General features: G+C 43.5%; 1 protein-coding gene across 1 annotated transcript in view; it reads right to left on the reverse strand.

The window, feature by feature from the left end:
* The window catches only part of Samd5 (sterile alpha motif domain containing 5), a 49,152-nt gene extending 44,774 nt beyond the window's left edge, over positions 1-4,378 (reverse strand). The window contains 1 exon segment of the mRNA NM_001108901.1: positions 3,632-4,378. Within this exon segment, the coding sequence (NP_001102371.1) occupies positions 3,632-4,090 (459 nt within the window). The 5' untranslated portion in view covers positions 4,091-4,378.
* Between the last annotated feature and the right edge of the window lie 17,969 nt (positions 4,379-22,347).

The following is a 22,347-nucleotide window of genomic DNA, read 5'->3' on the forward strand; positions in this document are numbered from 1 at the left end:
CTGCTTCCTCCTTTGTCTCTGCTAACGTGCCCCATATTCCTAGTTCATGTAAAAAAGTTTGATGCCCTGTTCATGGCATCCTGTGCGTCCCACCAAAACAGTGCAACAATTATTATTGTAGATTGTATCATATGTCTTCCCCGCTAGTCCCTACAATCTTGGAAGACAGGATGCCTGCATCCTGCCAATCGCAGTAAGCTAGAACCTAAGGAAGGTATGGGGTAGAGAAGCTTGGTCACAAAAAAAGTCACATGTATAAAAGTGTACATGAAAAGTATATACATTTATACTTGTATATTTGTGCATATAAGCATGACCCGTAATAGAGTTAGAGATCACAGTAATGAGAAACTCTAAAAAGAGGCACCAAGGGACTCATCCATGTCTTCTGACTTAAAGCCCGATATCCCCAAACTCTTGGTTTTCCAATGTGAAGGAAAAACAAGAAAACCTTTCTTTTCCTTAGAGTTTAGCTCATTGACCAGGAAACCTGGGGGTGTTTTACTGATGCAAGTCCTACAGTCCTTTCCAGTCATTCTTGAAAAAATTCTTCAATTCACAATTCACTTCAGAAGGCTCACCAACCCCACCATGACACCTTTGGCATGATCACCTCTAAACCACACAGTATTTTCATTGCAGTACAATGTCCTAAGGATTGGCCATGCTTGTGACTGCCAGGGAGAGTGAGTCTACCCTACCAACCTGAATTCTCATTCCATGTAATGAGCGGTATACATTCTGATAATGACCATGACAGAGCCAAGGTACAGAAGAAAATTTACATTGTAAAGAAAAGGTCCCAGCTCTGTTCATGGGAGAAATAATTGCATCAGAAAACAAAATCCCACGCAACAGGAAATCTAGAACTTGAGAAGCCATCATATATAAACAGCAAATTCCAAAGAAACAACGTGACTTGCTACTTCATAGTTGGGTGTTCAGTTTTATATGCATTAATTATGATTTAATTCCTACGTCAATATGTGTTCTTTCATACAATGAAGCTCTCCATATCTATATATTGGTTCCTCAGAAGGAGCATCTTGAAGAGGGTAATGGGACTATTACTGCCCCCAGTTGATTTTTTCCATCAGTTAAAGAAAGAAAATTAAATCCACATAGAAAGCAAAATCAACTGGGCAGTGGTGGTAGTGGCATATGCAGTTAATCCCAGCACTAGAGAGGTAGATACAGGCAGATCTCTGTGAGTTCAAGGCCAACCTGGTATACAGAGCTAGTTCTAGGAATAGCCAGTGCTACACAAAGGAACCTGTCTTTAAAAATCAGCAGCAACAATAACAACAAAGTAAAAGTGGACAAGTTTTATTGGTAAGCATTACCGCAATGGGATATTTAGGTAAAAGTAAACTGGAAGGCTGTGCCTGGTGGCACATGCCTATAGTTCTAATACTTTGAGAGGCAGAGTTTGAAGACAGTTTAGGCTGCACAGATTAACTAAATAAAGTTGACAGAAGTAACTCTTTACGTGGAAAATAAACAGTGTCGATGCAAGTTGAATTTTTTTTTATACAAATCTGACCTACAAAAATGTGTTGCCGTTAGGTGTGCTGGTCACACCTGTGATCCCGGCGCTCAAGAGGCAGAGACAGAAAAATCTGGAGTCCAAGTCCAGCCTCAGCTATACAATGAGTTCCTAAGCTTTAAGAGATCCTGCTGACCGGAAGACGGGGAAACACGTTGCCACGTTACTTATTGATCTAAGCAGGAATCACAGCCCAAAGCCTCTGCTCAAACACTGTGTTCGTCCCTTAGACGCTTCCCCACTTGTCAATCTGATGTTTGGGCTCATCCTGTTTTGCCTTGTAAGAATGGAACCAAAATGTATGGCTTTAATGCCATCCACTCTCATGCCGGGCGAACACGCTCACCCATCCTCTTAGTGACGCTGCACTACAGTAGTTGAAGATCAAACCAGCCCTGGCAAGTAGCTGCCTTCTTTTTGTTCGGGATTTGAACGGAGCCCTCCCTCCATTACACACCTCTTGGCGCAGGCTCACTTTACTTTCTGGTATATTAGTAACAAACATTTGGCCTCCTGCTCCTTTGGTACTGGAATAAACTTCTGTTCCGCTGACCGTGGTCCTTCCTAACCACACTGGACTTCCTTCAGGCTAGCGCAGCATGGGATTGCGCTACTCCAGTCTTGATCCCAGCACCCATTCATGGTCCTGTGGTAGCAGGCAGCTGGGACACGTGCTTGAGGCAAACCTCCTTTCTAACCTAGCCTCCTTAGAAAAACGTTCTGAGGCAGGTGATCACTGTTGCCCACCCCCACCAAACACCTCCTGCAAGATAGCAGAAGGATGGTAGTGAACCATTATTCCCTTTTACCAAATCTACTTTGTGCGCCACTCGCCCTGAATTTGCTTCCTTTAGGCACTGTGACCTTCACTTGAGGTGATAGAGCACCTCTGGGGCTAATGCCACCCACACAGCATTTAGACCAGCCGCTTCCTCCTGTGGTGTTGTGTTAACACTCCTAGCCTGCTGCATAGTTCTTCTCACAGCCTTTCAGCTAGGCTTCTCCAGGTCCCTTGTTTTCAGGCTGAGATGCTCATTTTCCTGTGAGTTCCAGGCAATGCCAGACATTACCTGTGCTGTCAGCATCTCTGCCAAATTGGCACTCTCTAGGAGGACAGCTCCAGAAACGAAGCCAGACCAATTCACTTCACTAAGCCAAAGCAACCCCCTTGAAGCTAGAAACAGTGCTCCGGTGTGTGAAGACGCACTTTCTGGTACTTGATTGCTCAAACCCCACTCCACATGTCTGCTCGCCTCACAGGGCAGCTGTGAGAACTTGAAGCCTGCTCTTGAGTGTGAGAATTCCTTTCTAGGCACTGAAATGCCATTTCCTCCTGTCCTTCCTCACACTTACCTACTTGGAGTTTTGAGAAGAATCCACCTTCCTTTCAACTGAATCTGTAAACTGAACCAGTAATACCAGTGACCCCTAATTATCAGCACCCCATTACCCTGGAATACTTAAAGCTTAAGGAACCTCTCTCCTTTGAATAGGCACATGTTTTGTGTTTATTCCCACCCCTGCCCCCAACACACACACACACACACACACACACACACACACACACACACACACACACACACACACACTCTGGTTCGTGTTAATGATACACTTCTCAATAGCTTGGAATTGAGACCAGCAGGCCCTGAATTCCCACTCCTCTTGGAAGTTTCTCAAAACTCAGGGGGGGGGGGGGGGGAGTAAAGAAAAAGAGGAAGGCTGAAAATTGAAAGACAGATGTGACCCGTCCTTTTGGCGTTCTTCCAAGCCAGACACTGCTAGAGGCACTGGATTTCCCGGTGGCCACCAAAAGCAAGCACCCATTGCCCTGGACCAGATAGTCGAGCATGTATGCCAGGGTGTCGTATACCCAGTTAAGAGTTTGCAAAATCTGAATGAGCAGTTATTATTAGTGACGCCGGGATGGAAGGGATACATAGAAACGCAGTAAACTGGAGAACCAGACAGCCCAAACACTCTGGTTTCTCAAATGTCACCTAGGCTGACTGTTGAGCCGCCACAGAAGCGCCAGGCCTGGTCCCCTCCCTCCGTGTCCCCAAGGTCGCCTTGGCCGCGCCTCCTTACCTTGCGCGAGTATGGGGGTTTGCTCAGGTGAATGCCATCGCGGACCAGCTTATCCCGGATCATGATCTTCAGTTTCAGCTTAGGGTAGCTCACCAGCTCCCTGCTGCGGGGAGCGCTTGGCTGGCCACGGGGGTCCCCGCGAGTGCCCTGGGCTGAGCCGCCACATGGCTCCCCCCGGCGGCTTGGGGGCACCGCGTCCACCAGCGGTGCGGGTGGCACGGGCTGCGGTTCGAGTGTGAAGTAGAGGCCGGCAGCGGCAGCGTCCTGTTCCCGCAGCCGGTGCACAGCCTCCAGGATGCGGCGGCGGTGCGCGGGAGCCAGCACCCCGATGGCGTCCAGGTCCGGGTCTCCGATCTGCTTGCACACTTCCAGGTCATCGTAGCCATTATCCACGAAGGACTCCGCGTACTGAGGGAGCTGTAACGCTTTCAGCCACTCGTAAACTATGTTGGTGCACATGGCTGAGACTCGGAACTCGCCGGCTAGTACCCAAGTGACACGGACCGCACCAGTTCTTGCAACTTTTAATCCTCTCGTGGAAGGGGGTGGAGAGAAGAAACGGCAGGAAAAGTTTCTCCGTTAGTGGTTAGGCTCCGGCCGCAGAGTCAAAGCCATGGGAAGCAGCCGCGGAGGGAGCGAGCGTGAACGAGGAGCGTCTAGCAGCGAAGTGGATTCCCCGAGCAGGCGCGGCGCTCGCGGGCACTGGCGGCTGGGCGAACGGCTCGGCTCCGCGCCGCCCCTGGATGCGCGGCCACCGCGGGGAGGGGCGCGCAGGCGGGGCCGGGCACACCCCTCGCACCCACCCGCGCGGGTCACCGTCGCGCCGCGCCGCCCAGACGGTTCCCCAGCTGGGGCAGTTCTGAGGCTGCACGCAGCATGTCGCTTTCTGGCCGTCTCCGTGGAGGTCTACACCCGGGTCCCCACGCCGTGGAGGCGGCTTCAGCCAGCAGACCCGTGGATGATGGCGAGCGCCTGGTCTTTGCGCTTGTCAGTCACTGTCGTTCCCGGGGTCACGGTGACCCGGTGGCTATTAAGCTTCCGGACTCCGGTGGCTGCCCTGGATATCTTTTGACATTTCTTTTGAATCCGATTTCTCCAAATCCCTAGATTTCTCTTCGCTCAGTTCCCAAGCCAATGGTGACTCTCTCCTGAGTGCAAGGGTAGGACCCCGTCACCCCACTGGGCTGAGCGAAGCTGTTGAGTCCAGTGTCCCTTCTCCTTTCCTGATGCACGTAGAATGTCCCTTCAAAGGAGCTGGCTGCTAGGCTCCAACAGCTCGGCGTGTCTGCCTCTGTGGTCCTGCGCTCTGTGCCCCGAGCAGCTACGTTTTGGCAGCAGGGTGGGCGCCACGTGGGGACCGTCCAGCCTGATGAGCGCCCCCTCCCCCTCGCTACAGCTACTCACGCCGGGTGGGCGTCGGGAGGGGCACGGCTGCTCCCACTGCCTTCCTTCCAAGGCAGTCTGATCTGCGAAAGTTTGGGTGGGTTATTACTTTCTCCTTCGTCAGAGCATCCCTACCTGATCCACATCCCTTCCCACGCCCACCCACCTTTCTTCCCGCCACACAAGCACACCGCCTTGTGTCAGACCCCTTCAGTCTCCCCTGCCTTTTGCTTTCTCTCCACCTCTCATCATAGCCCTTCTGCCCCGGGTGGCTCCATGCCCAGGGACAAGAGAGGTTTTCTTCCTGAGACAGGGATCACAGCAGACTCTCCCCTCTCTGCCCCAGGATCGCGTGTTAACACCCCATGCAGCTCGTGTTAAAGAGAACGCTAGGGCATCTAGTACTTTTCTCCTGGATGGGAGTGACAAAATCAACTAAGATTCCGCCCTGGTGCCCATGGCCCAGCTTTGGGGATTTGGGGGATGGGATGGTGGGGGACGGGGAGGGATGACAACCGGAGCTCCTGGGCCGCATTTCCCTGCATCTGATCTTTTGGGGGAGAAGATAGAACCCTAAGAAACCTTGCAGGCAGCAACAATTTTCTCCCCTTTCACAAAAGTAACAGTCAGCTTCACTTTTGAGCTAGACTTGGCCCATGCCTTTCCTCAAAGAGTCCTCCTGGGGCCATACCTCTCGCTAGTCATGACACTGATGATGGTACTACCCATCAGTGGTTTTAGAGTCGTCCCCCCCCCTTGTCTCCAGGATCTTTAGTTGTAGGTCAGGGACTCTCTCTCAAAATACCTGATATGGGTGCACCAAAAATGCTTCCTGTATTTCTATAGTTGTTGGGGTCCGGGTGCTGAGTCCCAGGCTCCTGGTTCCAAAAGTCTCACATTGAAAAATAGCTACCAGGAAGAACGCAAATAGCTATCTCTTCTATTTGGGAAGAGGACAAACACAACGTCGTGGAGCTGTATATGTCCACATTCCTAGATCGCCGGAGTCTATTTCCCGAGCCTAGATTATGGTTCTGGTCCTGGAGCGATGCTCTGGTTCCCCAGACCTTCCCTACCTAGGACAGATGGTAACTAATCCTCCGTCCCTGGCCAAAGCAAGCTCACAGTGCCCTCTTGTGTCCAAGTGCTGGAATTTTAAGGCGTTGCCCGAGTTCCAAACTTGTTTTGTTCAGCTGAAGGAAGAGGGTTTTGTGGTTCCTATTCTCCTTCTTAAAGTACAGACAATGTCCTCGTGTGTAGCTTTATATCTCAATGATTTGACATGAAAACCTTTGGTGTTTTGGGTTTCGGTTTTCCAGTAGTTTCAAAAAAAATACGCTTCAAGGGAACAGAAGTTCTCTGAAAATACTTCTTCAGAACTTAATATTGTATGCCAGGCATCTCCGTTTATGTCTAATATATATGTGGCTATTGATAGTATTATCCTCTATCTTACAGAAAAAAGAAGATACATCTGTGGAACATTCCCTCCTCATTAGTTCGCTGTAGAGTAAGGGGCAGATAACTATGAAGAAAGAAACCCAGGGCCAGGCTTCCAGCCACTGGACGTCCTAGTTTCCCAGCAGTTGCTAGAGGGACCAGCAGGAAACCTTGGGCCGCTTATAAAAGCCGAGTCTCTTATTTATTTCAGCTGTTTGTTTGATTTCTAGAAAAGGAGGCTTAGAGCTCTTGAGTTTATTGCCCTGGCTATTCTTGCCCAACTTGTTTGAAAAGTCCAATCACGCTACTTAATAGTCCTTTGCTTTCTCAAACACAGCCTCTTCCCCTCCAGGAGCTTCGGGACATTCATTTTGTCTCGTTAATCTTCAGCAAGCCAGTAAGTATTTTTATTTCCATTTTACAATTAGGGAAACTGTATTGGAGGAAGATGAATGGCTTGCCCAAGGTCAAATGGTAAATCAGGATAGAGACAAGAACAAGCCTGTCTTGTTGATGCCCCTCCTCTGCCGTAGGCAACAGGGATTCTCCCTTATTTATGATCGGGGCACTATCCAATTAGGAACCAAAGCATCCTGTGCTCCCGGGAGGGGACAGCTTTTATGAATTAATCATTTGTTAATCAGTCATAAATAAAATCTCCTTGTTTTTGACCTCTCCTTTTCCTCTCTTGCATACGTTTCCCATGTTTGATCAAGTCTCTGTGTGAAAACTGCTGCTCCCAGTAGACTTCATATATTTCTGAAGTCACAAATACAGAACTTCTATGGTCTCTGTCTCTACTTCCTAGCTGGCACCCAGCTATAGTCCAGAATGAAAAGGCAAAAGTAATGGTTGGGGAGGGGTGGCTAGTTCATGGTCCGGTGGGCAGAGTAATTTGCTGTGTGGAGTTCAGATTCTGAGTCCAGATATCCCTAGTCTAACTAAAAGGAGTTAGACTGGGTGCAGGGACTGTAATGCTTGTGCTGGGGGAATGGGGAGTATCATCGACAGATGGATTCTAGGAATACTTGAGAGCCAAGTAGCAAAGTCCAGGTTCATTGAGAGACCCTTTCTCATATAATAAAGTTAGAAGTGATCTGTAGATGCTAACTTAACGGTCTCCACATATGACATGTATACAAAGCCAATCACCCTGTACACACACACACACACACACACACACACACACACACACACACACACACACCATGAGTCATTTTAAGATTTGGAAGCCTTCAGGAGCGAAAAAGGCCATTCCATAGCAACCGCAGCATCCAGATTTGCATAGAGAAAATAGAAATCCAGGAAACTCAAGTTTACATATGTGTCTTTCTTACGTTCATATATGTGACAGAGCCCAGACCTCTTCCTCTGGGGCTTGAACTGCATTATCTTTTTTGACGTGGCTATTGTCAAAATTGTATTTATCCATCACTGTTTATTGAGGAGACAGTCAGTACCAAAGCAACAAGCCAAGCGTATGGGGATCTCTTCATTGGTGGAAGCTGGAGAGACCTCACCATACAGAAATTTACCTGGGAGGTTTTTACATTTGTTTGTTTTGCTAAGTTTTGTTTCCTGTTGTTTTGTATGTGTGTTTTTCCATCCAGGTACTAACCGAGTCTGACCCAGATCAGCTTCCAAGAGCAAACACACCCAGAGAGTGTGAAATTGGACCTTGACATTCAGATCGCCTCTCACACACTTTGGTTTTTCAAGTGACTGTCATACTCCCAGTCTTAGCCTTAAAGCCCCAAGATCATTTACCCCCACGAACCTTGACAAATATGTTTACCTTTTGCAAGCTATTTTTGATGGATAATGCTTTCTTGGAGTTTTTTTTTTTTCATTAAAGAAAAGAAATTCAAAAAGTAACTCTGCTGATTATTATTTAATACATTCAGGATTGGGCTCGTTTTGTTTGATCCGTTGGCTTAACTTGGTTTTGTTTTTATTTGCAGCAGCAGCTCCTCTTTAAATGAAAGCCACTACTGGTAAAATAGGTTGTGGAGAAAGTTTCTATTTAAATACCATTTCAGAACTATGTAGCAATGATAATAACTATGGAACATGCAAAGTTAACACTGACATTCTCAGTGCAATTAATGATAATTATATTCAGGTTTTAAAGTCTAAATACCAAAAAGCAGCTTGTCTGCTCAGTAACTAGGTTCAAGGTTGCCAGATGAAAAAAAATAATAATAATTTGTTTTGAAATGTTCCTGGTGTTACATAAGGTTCTATACTATTTTACTTAGAAGATAAATGTTCATACCTAATGTGTGTAAAAATTAAATTCCATTAACATCTATTAAACGTCAGTCCCCTGGGTATCTAGCCTTGTAAAAGTCAAGCGTATATAATATTAATCTTAAAATGCTAAATATGTCTTGCCTCTGCTTAAACCACCAGCAGAAAGCATCTAAGAGGGCGGGATGCCACCGGGAGGAAGGGAATAATGGGCTTGAGTGATGTAACAGGCAATCTGTTCTTCAGAGGCTGGGAGAGAGGTGTGGTGTTGGCACCTTAGTTGGGGGCAGGATGGGTGGGGGTTTCTGTTAACAGGCCTGGGCGGTAGATGTTATATTTATGTGTGACAACATATTTGAAGAAGAGAGAGACAAGGAGCAGTGGGGAGTACCAGCGGGACACCATTAGATTATGACTTGCTATTATAACAGCCTTTCTTTCTTAAAGCAGGGGAACAAAAGGGGAAAAGAATGTTCTGGAAGTCTTTGGCTTAGAGGTCACCGAGAGGAGAACAAGAGGCTATATTTGTGAGAGAGAATAAAATGAAACCCACGAAAGAACATTCTTGTCCTATTATCTATCTCCAAACAGTCTATATTTGAACTATACCCCAAAGATGAACCCAGAATTTCTCGAGGTAAAAATAACGGGTGCGGGGTTAGGTAGCACAGGCAACACTTGAGAATACCTTCTTCATTTTTTTTTTTTGTTCCTTTTCTTTTCTTTTTCAATCTAAGCAAAGTTGACTTAGCACTTAAAAGTTATGTAACTTCCACGAAGGAATATGATACTGGTAAAAGCTCTTTGAGGCAAGTGGAAAATCGGTTAAATAGGTAATCGCAACAAAACCATTTGACTTCAGCCCAGAGCAGTCGCTCCCAGGTGAGGGTTTATCTCCAAGCAGGGTTAGGAAACCTGACTTCCGGACTCCAGGGCGTCTGTTTTCCGAAACATACTCAGTTCCTGAAGACTGGAGTGCGCTGATCTCTTTCTGAAGGCAATGGAACCTTGTGTATTTGACAGAATGTTTTGATTCCTTCTTGTATGGAGTGAGGAACACGGGCGCTGGTCACCATGCTTTTCTTCTCCGGCTCAGCGTTTGACTCCTTAGACCTTCCACTTGAGCCAGCTCGGGTTTGAAGAATAGGGCAGATAAACAAACATCTTTACGATAAAAGATAGAAACTACTTACAACTATTGGGCCAGCCTACAGGACAGACTACTCTGAACTGAGAGCCCTGAAACAAGAACAAGTGGGATCAGATTTTTTGGGGGGGTGTGGGGGGATATTTTTAAATTTACATTTCACATGGTATTCCCTTTCCCGGTTTCCCGGCCATAAGCCCACCCTATCCCATTCCCTCCTGTTCTTCAGTGAGGGTGTTCCCCCTCCCCACCAACGCCCCTCCACATTCCCCTGCACTAGGGGTCCAACCTTGGCAGGACCAAGGGCTTTCACTTCCTCTGGTGCCCCAACAAGGCCATTCTATGCTACATATGCAGATGGAGTCATGGGTCAGTCCATGTATAGTCTTTGGGTAGTGGTTTAGTCCCTGGAAGCTCTGGTTGGTTGGTATTTGTTGTTGTAAAAATATAAAAATAAAAAAAAAGTATAGCTGTCTTTTACCCCGCTGGGTCCACACCGTGGTGCCCCAAGACACCTGCTAGATATCTTGGCGGAAACACATCCCAGCCACACACTTTCCTACACTCAAACCCTCACATAAAAGAACACACAACACAATAATCTTTGACCCAATTGGTAAGATATAATTGCCCACTTAAACATACAAAGCCCAGTACCATCCATCCCTTAGGAACATTGATACCTGTAGATACACAGAGCAGAATCTTAACATCACCTGCCATGGCTTCTCCCCCTCTCCTCTCTCCTGTCTCTCCTCTCTGTTCTAGTCTCCTCCTCTTTCTTCAAACTTCTCTCCCGCCCATCCTTCCTTCTCCTCCAATGACAGGCCTCCTTCTATCCTGTACCTGCCCCTCACCTGTACTTTACAAATTCAATGGGGAGGTGGTTCTGGTGAAGTCACCTGAGTTCTGAGTAAGTGACTAGGCAGCAGTCCTTGGGGCAGTGGAATCAAAATACAGATAACTTCAGGGCAAACCACAACAGGTATTGTTGTTCTTATGGGGTTGCAAGCCCCTTCAGCTCTTTCAATCCTTCCTCTAATTCACCCAAACGGGGTCCCTTTCTCAGTTCAGTGGTTTGCTGCTAGCATTCACCTCTGTATTTGACATGCTCTGGTTGTATCTCTCAGGAGATGCACTTTTTAGCTTCATCAATCTTATCTAGTTTTGATGGCTGTATATACATGCCCCACATGTGGGGCAGGCTCTGAATGGCCGTTCCTTCAGTCTCTGCTCTAAACTTTGCTTCCAATCACCTCCAATGGATATTTTTGTTCCCCCTTTTAAGAAGGAGTGAAAGCATCTGCATTTTGGTCATCCTTCTTCTTCAGTTTCCTGTGGTATGTGGATTGCATCTTGGGTATTTTTAGGCTTTTTGGGCTAATATCCACTTATGAATGAGTGCATACCATGCGTGTTTTTCTGTGATTGGTGTAACTCACTCAGGATGATATTGTCTAGTTCCATCCATTTGCCTATGAATTTCATGAAGTCATTGTTTTTGATAGCTGAGTAGTACTCCATTGTGTAAATGTACCACTTTTTTTGAATCCATTCCTCTGTTGAAGGGCATCTGGGTTCTTTTCAGATTCTGGCTATTATAAATAAGGCTGCTGGGGTTGGGGATTTAGCTCAGTGGTAGAGCGCTTGCCTAGGAAGCGCAAGGCCCTGGGTTCGATCCCCAGCTCCGAAAAAAAGAACCAAAAAAAAAAATAAATAAATAAATAAGGCTGCTATGAACATAGTGGAGCATGTGTCTTTGTTATATGTTGGGGCATCTTTTGGGTATATGCCCAGGAGTGGTGTAGCTGGGTGCTCAGGTAGTGCAATGTCCAATTTTCTGAGGAACCTCCAGACTGATTTCCACAGTGGTTGTACCAGTCTGCAATCCCACCAACAGTGGAGGAGTGTTCCTCTTTCTCCACATCCTCGCCAGCATCTGTTGTCACCTGAGTTTTTGATCTTAGCCATTCTCACTGGTGTGAGGTGAAATCTCAGGGTTGTTTTGATTTGCATTTCCCTGATGACTAAGGATGTTGAACATTTCTTTAGGTGCTTCTCAGCCATTCACTATTCCTCAGCTGAGAATTCTTTGTTTAGCTCTGTACCCCATTTTTAATAGGGTTATTTGTCTCCCTGCAGTCTAACTTCTTGAGGTCTTTGTATATTTTGGATATTAGCCCTCTATTAGATGTAGGATTGGTAAAGATCTTTTCCCAATATGTTGGTTGCCATTTTGTCCTAATGACAGTGTCCTTTGCCTTACAGAAGCTTTGCAGTTTTATGAGGTCCCATTTGTCAATTCTTGATCTTAGAGCATAAGCCATTGGTGTTTTGTTCAAGAAATTTTCCCCAATGCCCATGTGTTTGAGATTCTTCCCCACCTTTTTTTTTCTATTAGTTCGAGTGTATCTGATTTGATGTGAAGGTCCTTGATCCACTTGGACTTAAGTTTTGTACGTGGTGATAAGAATGGATTGATTTGCATTCTTCTATAAGCTGACCTCCAGTTGAACCAGCACCATTTGTTGAAAATTCTCCTTTTTTCCATTGGATGGTTTTAGCTCCTTTGTCAAAGATCAAGTGATCATAGGTGTGTGGGTTCATTTCTGGTCTTCTATTCCATTATCTACTTGCCTGTCTCTGTACCAATACCATACAGTTTTTATCACTATTGCTCTGAAATACTGCTTGCGGTCAGGGATGGTGATTCCACTGAAGTTCTTTTATTGTTGAGTATAGTTTTCGCTATCCTGGGTTTTTTGTCATTCCAAATGAATTTGCAAATTGCTCTTCTTACCTCTATACAGAATTGAGTAAGAATTTTGATGGGGATTGCATTGAATCTATAGATCGCTTTTGGCAAAATGGCCATTTTTAATATATTAATCCTGCCAATCCATGAGCATAGGAAATCTTTCCATCTTCTGAGATCTTCTTCAATTTTTATCTTCAGAGACTTGAAGTTCTTGTCATACAGATCTTTCACTTCCTTGGTTAAAGTCAAACCAAGATATTTTATATTATTTGGGACTACTGTGAAGGGTATCATTTCCCTAATTTCTTTCTCAGCTTGTTTATCCTTTAAGTAGAGGAAGGCTACTGATTTTTTAGAGTTAATTTTATACCCAGATACTTTGCTGAAGTTGTTTATCAGGTTTAGCAGTTCTTTGGTGGAACTTTTGGTGTCACATAAGTATACTAACATATCATCTGCAAATAATGATATATTGACTTCTTCCCTTCCAATTTGTATCCCTTTGACTTCCTTTCATTGTCTGATTGTTCTGGCTAGGACTTTGAGTACTATATTGAATAAGTAGGGAGAGAGTGGGCAGCCTTGTCTAGTCCCTGGGTTTAGTGGGATTCCTTCAAGTGTCCTTCCATTTATTTTGATGTTAGCTACTGGTTTGCTGTATATGGCTTTTACTATGTTTAGGTATGGGCCTTGAATTCCTGATCTTTCTAGGACTTTTATCATGAAGGGGTGTTGAATTTTGTCAGATGCTTTCTCAGCATCAAGAAAATGATCATGTGTGGTTCTTATCTTTGAGTTTGTTTATATAGTGGATTGCATTGATGGATTTTCATATATTAAACCATCCCTGCATCCCTGGGATGAAGTCTACTTGATCATGATCGATGATCGTTTTGATGTGTTCATGGATTCGGTTTGCAAGAATTTTATGGAGTATTTTTGTGTTGGTATTCATAAGGGAAATTGGTCTGAAGTTCTCTTTCTTTGTTGGGTCTTTGTGTGGTTTAGGTATGAGTAATTGTGGCTTCATAGAAGGAATTCGGTAGTGATCCATCTGTTTCAATTTTGTGGAATAGTTTGGACAGTATTGGTATGAGGTCTTCTATGAAGGTCTGATAGAATTCTGCACTGAACCCATCTGGACCTGGGCTCTTTTTGGTTGGGAGAACTTTAATAACTGCTTCTATCTCTTTAGGAGTTATGGGGTTGTTTAGATGCCTTATTTGTTCCTGATTTAACTTTGGTAACTGGTATCTGTCTAGAAAATTGTCCATTTCCTCCAGATTTTCCAGTTTTGTTGAATATAGGCTTTTGTAGTAGGATCTGATGAGTTTTTTGAATTTCCTCAGATTCTGTTGTTATGTCTCCCTTTTCATTTCTAATTTTGCTAATTTGGATACACTCTCTGTGACCTCTGGTTAATCTGGCTAAAGGTTTACTTATCTTGTTGATTTTCTCAAAGAACCAGCTCCTGGTTTTGTTGATTCTTTGTATAGTCCTTTTCATTAATACTTGGTTGATTTCAACCCTGAGTTTGGTTATGTCCTGCCTTCTACTCCTCTTGGGTGTATTTGCTTCTTTTTGTTCTAGAGCTTTTAGGTGTGTTGTCAAGCTGGTGACATATGCTCTCTCCTGTTACTTTTTGCAGGCACTCAGAGCTACGAGTTTTCCTCTTAGCACAGCTTTCATTGTGTCCCATAAGTTTGGGTATGTTGTATCTTCATTTTCCTTAAATTCTAAGAAGTCTTTAATTTTTTTCTTTATATTTTCCTTGACAAAGTTGTTATTAAGTAGAGCTTTGTTCAATTTCCAAGTGTATGTGGGTTTTCTGTTGATATTATTGAAATTATTATTATTATTGTTATTGAAGACCAGCCTTAGTCCGTGGTGATCTGATAGGATGCATATGATTATTTCTAACTTCCTGTATCTGTTGAGGCCTGTTTTGTGACCAATTATATGGTCAATTTTGGAGAAGGTACTATGAGGTGCTGAGAAGAAATTATATCCTTTTGTTTTAGGATGGAATGTTCTATAAATATCTGTTAAACCCATTTAGTTCATAACTTCTGGTAGTTTCTCTATTTCTCTGCTTAATTTCTGTTTCCATGATCTGTCCATTGATGAGAGTGGGGTATTGAAATCTCCTACTATTATTGTGTGAGGTGCAATGTGTGATTTGAGCTTTAGTAAGATTTCTTTTATGAATGTATGTGTCCTTGCATTTGGAGCATAAATATTTAACATTGAGAGTTCATCTTGGTGGATTTTTCCTTTGATGAATATGAAGTGTCCTTCCTTATCTTTTTGATGACTTTTGGTTGAAAGTCAATTTTATTTGATATTAGAATGGCAACTCCAGCTTGTTTCTTCGGACCATTTTCTTGGAAAGTTGTTTTCCAGCCTTTCACTCTGAGGTAATGTCTGTCTTTGTCTCTGAGGTGTGTTTCCTGCATGCAGCAAAATGCTGGGTCCTCTTTTCATATCCAGTCTGCTAGTCTATGTCTTTTTATTAGCAAATTGAGTCCGTTGATCATTTCAGTATTTCTTATCTCTTTAACTGGTGTGTTGAGAATGGTTGACTGATTACCCTGTTGGTATTACCAGAAGTATTAAGGTCAGAGCCTTCCCTGACATCCCTAACAAACTTGCCTCAGCTACCTGTCACAGATAGACCAATTTGACTAATGGGGGAGGGGGATTTCTGACCTCTACATACAAGCCATGATAAGTACACACCCACTCCCTCAAATAAATAGATAAATAATAAATATAATAAAATTTAAAATACAATAAAATAGAGAAGTACACACTCAACCTGTTCAGGCAAACTGGTTGTTACCTAACAATTATAAAAATTTTCTGAAGTTTAGCAACAAACTCTTTGGCAAAGTGAAGAGATGCAGGTGCTCCCATAACAAAGGGTTTAAGCAAAGGAAGGTGAGTGTGGCCTGCTGCCTGCCCTAAGACTCCAAACCCAGCTACTGGGGATGCCAAGGAAGGTAGATCAAAAGTCCAAGGACAGCCTGATCTACAAAGAGTCCAAGGCCAACCTGGGCAACAGAGAGTCTTAGACCAATGTGAACCACTTAGTAAGGCACCATCTAAATATAGAATGTGAAAAGAGACCCTCAATTCTAGGTGCTGAGCTGAATGAGCCCCCACCCAGCAAAGTGATGTGATTTAAGGATTACCAACAAGGAGAGATGAGTGAGATGGAGCAAAATCCATCAAACAGGAGATCATGTGTTGCTTTAATAGTACTTCAATTAGGCAAGAGAAAATTGTTCATATTAAGACAATTCTTCACGTCAGACCCAGACAGTTTTATAACTAGGAAACAATGAAGGAAAGGGTCCATGTCTGGCTATCCAAAATAATCACTCTTTCAAGAGAGGGGATGATTTAGTAAGTGTGGACGCCTCTTGGCTTGAGCCATGCACAAACCCCTCTTTCAATAATGCACTTGACAGCTTTGATTCCTCTTAATAATGCACATGACAGCACATGCTATATATGCCCACTCTTCCCTGAACAATGGTCCTAGCATCCTGTTAGCAGTCTAGGGCCCCTGCCTGCATGTGCCACCCCACTCTGAACAGTGTATTGAGTATGTCCCTCCTCTGCTTGCCGACAATCAAACTTAGATTCTATCCAATTGTCCTCTCCTTTTGTATAGGTACAAGACCAGAAGACAGCGGTTGTTACACACACTTCCCATCCTGTGGCTCTTCCATCATTTTCACCCCATCTTGTGAGACGTTGCTTGAAGTTTGGATGTGGGTTTGTGGGAAGTGAGTTAACACAGATGCTGTATTCCTTCCCCTTGAAGGAAGAACGGTAGAGCCTTTGGGACTTAGGTTTAGACGAGGTCATGGAGCATGGACAATAGGATTATCATTACCAGGAGAAGCAAATAGAATCTGTCAGTCTGTCTAGCCATTATCCATCTCATTTCCACCTACCCATCTACCCCCTACTTTCCCATTCCACCATGTAAGGACGCAGCAAGAAGGCAGCCATGAGCACAGTAGGAAGAAGACCCACCTTTATCAGGAACCAAATGCATTGGTGTCTTGATCATGAACTTGCCAGTCTCCAAAGTATAAGAGATAAATATCTATATTTAAGCCCTGCCCCCCATCTGTTATCCCATCAGCCCCTGTAGACCATGTGAGATCTCTATACCAAACAACAGATCAGTGCCTATTACACCAGTGGGGCAGGAACAGAATTAAATATAAAAAGTACCTTATGCCACTGACTAACTTACTCTTTCCATGCTGATGCCTGACCTTATTCAAGTTACTACTCTATGGGTAGGGATGTAAGAGAAAAGTGAATCTCTTTGTATCGCATATAAATGTATCGTTGTAAGTAAAGTTTTTAAAACTATGAAACAAACAAAGTAGAGAAAGTAATAAAATGTTTCACAAAATAGCTGAAGGGAGACAGAGTGACTATCACCAAGCTTTGTGTATTTGGAAAGCCTATGAGCTGGAGCAGGGTAAGCCTGGGGAGGGGACAATGACTGGAATAGAAGGGGACATAGGGCCAAGTCCCTGAAGGTACTAGAGATTGTTACGTACGTGTTGTTGGAGCTCCTAGAGATCACGCCACAGGGGCAATCAGAGCTGACCCAACATTAGCAGTAGAAACCCAGTGGTCAGGAGTTAAAGAAGTCAGATCAGTTAGGAATTGAGTTCATAGTCCCAGAAAAGAAAAGGGGCACTTAGACTCAGACACGGTAGTTGTAAAGATAACAAGAAACCCATGGAATTTGTGGTGTGTTTATAGGACTTGCTGGAAGGAGAAAGAAAAGACTCAAGAGTGACTCTGGAATCCTCAGCATGGGTAGTTCAGCGAATGGGTTGTTACATCCCGGCTTGGTTAACCTTGGTTGTCAATTTCACTGGCTCTGAACCCAACTAAGAGATAAGCTGATGGGAACGCATATATGGGTTTTTGTTTTTGTTTTTGTTTTTGTTTTTTTGAATCAAGATACTCGACTTGGGAAGAGCCACCCTAAATATGGATGGTACACCTTCTGGTGTATTGCTTCTCCCCCCACTTTCCTGCACATCTCAATGCTGAATTCATTCACCCCGTTAGTATGCTCATCCATACTGTTTGCACCTACCCTCTAACAACCACCACACCTCCCAAACCTACCGCTGTGTTCCTTAGCTGGTATCAGAACCCAGCTTCTTTGAGTTTCCAAAGTGAGCTGAAGACCAGTGGCTCTCCGAGAATCTTGCCGGCCTGACAACACCAGGTTAAGATCGCTAATGCAGCCAATGACTTAAGTACTGAGCGTTGTCGTGGTTCTCAACCTGTGGGTCGCGACCCCGACAAAGGTCGCATAATAGATAACCTGGGTGTCGGATACTTCTATTAGGTCACGATTCACAACAGTAGCGAAAGCTACTGCCAGAAAATAGCAAGAAACTCATTTTGCAACAATGAAGATTGCAGCCCTTAGGAAGGCTGAGAACCACTGGCTTTCTAGGTTCTCGACCTCTTATGTGTAAAAACAGTCTAACAGCCCCCTTTTAGCACAAGTGCATCACAAATTCTACAGGTTTCTTTCCCCTGGGCGACGGTTCCAGGTTGCATAAGGAGAAGAGCAGGCTGAGCAAATCATGGAGAGCAGGCTGGTAAGTAGAATTCCTCCACTGCCTCTGCTTCAGTTCCTGCTTCTAGGTTCCTGTCCTGAATTCCTGCCTTCACTGCCCTCCGTGAGGAACTGAAACCTGCAAACTGAAATAAACTCTTTTCTTTCCAAATTTCCTTGGTTATTATGGGTCTTTTATGACAGCAACGAAAACCTAAGTAGGATATACTGCGCTAACCCTTGATAGGACTAATTTAGATAAATCACATAGTGAGCCCTACTGGTAACCTTGGTAGTGCGGAAGGCAACTTGTCACTTGGCATTGTGTACACCGGTTACCGTATATCGGAGGAAGTGCCAACCCTGAAACAAGAACAGGTTAAGCACACCTGACGGAATTCTAGAGAATCTAGTTAAAAACTACCTTAAAGGTAGCACCTCCACCCCTATCCTACAAAAGCTGCAAAAGTGAAAGTTACAGGTCTTAGAAGTCTTTCCCCAAGTCTAAGATCAGTGATGTCTATGAGCAAAGACATTTTATGAGTCACCGGCTGGGCACAGAGATATAACTTCCAAGTATAAAAGAAACAGAAGAGAAACGAGCACAGAGGCTAAATCTGAAAGGGAGGCTTCCTTAAACTTTATTGCATTAATTTAATTCTATTCCTGGGAATAATAGAAAATGACTCTAAGGCAATTTCTTTTTGTCCTTTCCAGAAAAATCCAAGTGATTGTGCTTTTGATTGGTAAAAGGAAGGTGTGAGAATCACCATGAGGAATTTATAAAATATAAAACGTATAAAGGGGAACTTTTCCTGAAGAGGGAGAAATTTAGAATCTTTGTAAAAACCCATGCTCACCAGAGGCACCACTAGATTAATGGAGACAGGGGTTATTATTATTATTATTATTATTATTATTATTATTATTATTATTGACAAAGAAAACTTAGAGTGTACATTAAAATGGGAATCCAAGAAGGAGGACACTCAATGATAAGTAAGAGCTCAGTGATAGATTGTGTAACCCTGAATGCATTTATGTTCATCCGTCTTGCGGTTCCTTGTGGAATTGTGAGATGGGGGAGGTGGACTCTTTGAAACAAATGATGTGCCTGTGCATGTGTGTGGTGGAAATTCTGTGCCTCTCTTTAAAATATGTGCAGCTTCTAAATAGAAAACACACAGCCCTCCTCTATTCAGAGAAACCATGGTGAGCCAAAGGAATTAGCTAATAAAAGCAAGCCTGGGCGGGGGGGGGGGGCAGTAGAGGACTGGAGAGATGACGCAGTGGTTAACAGCCACCACTGATTTTTTTTTTTCAGGGACCAAGGTTTGGTTTCCTGCACCCACATTGCAAATCACAACCATCTGTTCCCTTCAATTCTGGGGATTCTGACTTCCCTGTTCTCTGTGGGCATACACACTCATGTGTATACTGCCCCCCCCCACACACAGGGCTTTTAAAAATTCATCAGTACAGAGGGATCTATAAACAAATATTTTAATATAATTTGATTCAGATAAATTCTACTTTTCTTAAAACTATTGTATTGTAAATTTTTTCTCCTTCTACCAGTATTTTGATACAATTATGTTAAATGGTAAGCATGGGATGTTTTCAATATTTAAAAGATAAAACTTTATACATTTGCAATAATAACATACATAGGCTACATTGTAAAAAGTAAATAACAAGCATAGGCTACATTGTAAAAAGATGTCAGACTCTGCAACCAGCTGTTTGGTTTCATTCTGACCTATTGCCTTGTGGTACTGGACACTGGTTTCTCCTGCTATGCACCTCAGTGTCTGTGATGACAAGTCACTGATTTCTCTACCCCAGCAAACATGAGCCTTACTACCCTGAGCCTCTTCCTTTGGTGCTCTCTGGTAGAACATCTTCCCCATTTCCATAGTTCTCTCATTATGCTTCTTCCCCTTGCAACCCACAGACTCTGAGAAGGCTTCGAGTGCTACACTATCCCCAGAATATCTCTTTTGTTTTCAAATACAAAGTCCTAGATTTCCTAAGGAGCAAATAAATATGAACATCTCACTATCAATTGACTCCAACTACCAAAATTATGATCCGCTTCTCTCCCAAACTAGGTCTTCTGTTTTCTATGTATTCAAGTGAACAGCCACGAGCCAAATGTTTCTGCGCTGTGCAGGGAGAGCTGCTCTCTCGATATGAAAAGGTGAGGATGCTCACTTGCTTCTCCTGATCACTTGTGACCTGACAGGAGTCGCAAATCCAAACATCTAAATACCAAAGTTGGCACAATGCAGATGTGCCTAGCTAGTATTGAGAATAAAGAATTCACTGGGTACAATGGCACACACCTTCAATGTTACCACTTGGGAGGAAAAGACAGATGCATTTCTATGAATTATAGACCAGCTTGGTGTGCATAGTGAGTTCTTGGCTAACCAGGACTACACGGTGATACCCTGCCTTAAAAACAAAAAACAAAAACAAACAAAAATAATAATGAAGGATTGATGATGAGTGACTAAGGAATAACGGATGATGGGTGCCCAGCCAATGCATGCTCAGTAGTTTAGTCTGCAGTCTGGATGTAGTGATGAATGTTCTGACTTGTGGTTTTAGCCTAGATATATTAATGAGTTGAAGAAAATGTTGTAAACTTACTTTAACAAGTATAATGATATTCCGAGTATAATACATGTGCTATATATTGGTGTTAAGTATATACGTATGTACATCAGTAAAGAGAAGACCGCATGAATCACTAGTGATGGATATGACATCAAGACTTGCTAAACGGGTTTAACAATTCTACCACAGCATATACATCCTTTCAAAATTCATCCGAAAGGGTGTAAAGATGCTCACTGTCATGTCACTTACAATGATGGGACCTTGGAAAGCACCCATCCTTCAGACTTGGAAGAACAGACAATTAAAATCATGGCAGGGGCATAGTATGAAACAGTATACAGTTGTTAACAGTGCGCTCAGAGCATACAAAACAAGGAATTGGGAGCTTGGTCCCTCCTTTCCAGAGTCGATGGTGCAGGAGAAAGAGAAGAATGAGTTAGCTTGGCATCTCTAGTCATGCTAGTTTGTGCTTAAGACAAATGAGCGGAGAGATAGAAACTGTTATGCTTCCAATTTACCCTTTATCTTGAAGAGTTGTTAAGAAACCAGAGCAAGGCAAGGCTTCAGATCAAAGATCTCTATCTGCAGCTGAAAATCACTTGGACAGGTGGTCATGTCTCATCTCACTATGACCATGAAATTCCTGTTTATCACTATAAACTCAGTTCTTGGAGAAGACCTGTCTAGTATCTACCTTGCTCACAATGTATCAGTATGTATCCGTCAGCCTAACCGTGCACCCACCATACAGAATCGGAGGCTTGGGGAGATGTTCAAAATGCTCTGAGTATTGGATTTCTTAGTGACACTCTCTAGCTTGATTACTCTGAATCTCTGTAGTTGTATGGCCCAGGGCAAGTTATTGAATCTTCCAAGCCAGGGGATTTGCTCTCTAAAGTGAGTCGATGCCTGTAGTAGGGCGCTTCGCATGCGTGTTAGCAGAATGACAGATAGTTAGATTAAAACCCACAGCTTCATAAATATCAATGAATATTTGTTATTAAGCATCTTGTGACATGAACTAGACTTGTATTGCTTTTACTTCAAGTAATAAGGCAAGACCACCTAGCATCTGCTGATAAAGATAACATGTTTTTGTGGATGGTGCTTTCCCCCACTACACAAACACACACACACACACACACACACACACACACACACACACACACTGTAGATCAGTTGTAGAACAAATGAAGCCTTAATAAAAAGTCATATTATGGATCATATGCCATTTTATAATCATTAACTTTTTGGCCCATGCACTAACCCTTATGTTATCTCTACTCTCTAATGTTTTAAGCAATGGGTATAACTTGATCACTTTAAAAGTCAGGAATACAATAATTTTAAAAATTAATTCCAATGCCTATACTACCATGTTAATCATCAATTTAAAATATTTAATTGACACACCATAAATATATATTTGTAGGATACAGCGTGATATTTTAATGTGTGTATATAAGATGGATATATAATGATTAGGGCAAAATTATAGG

This window comes from Rattus norvegicus, chromosome 1 (assembly GCF_021556685.1).
Source record: "Rattus norvegicus strain SHRSP/BbbUtx chromosome 1, alternate assembly SHRSP_T2T, whole genome shotgun sequence".
Taxonomy (NCBI): Eukaryota; Metazoa; Chordata; class Mammalia; order Rodentia; family Muridae; genus Rattus; species Rattus norvegicus.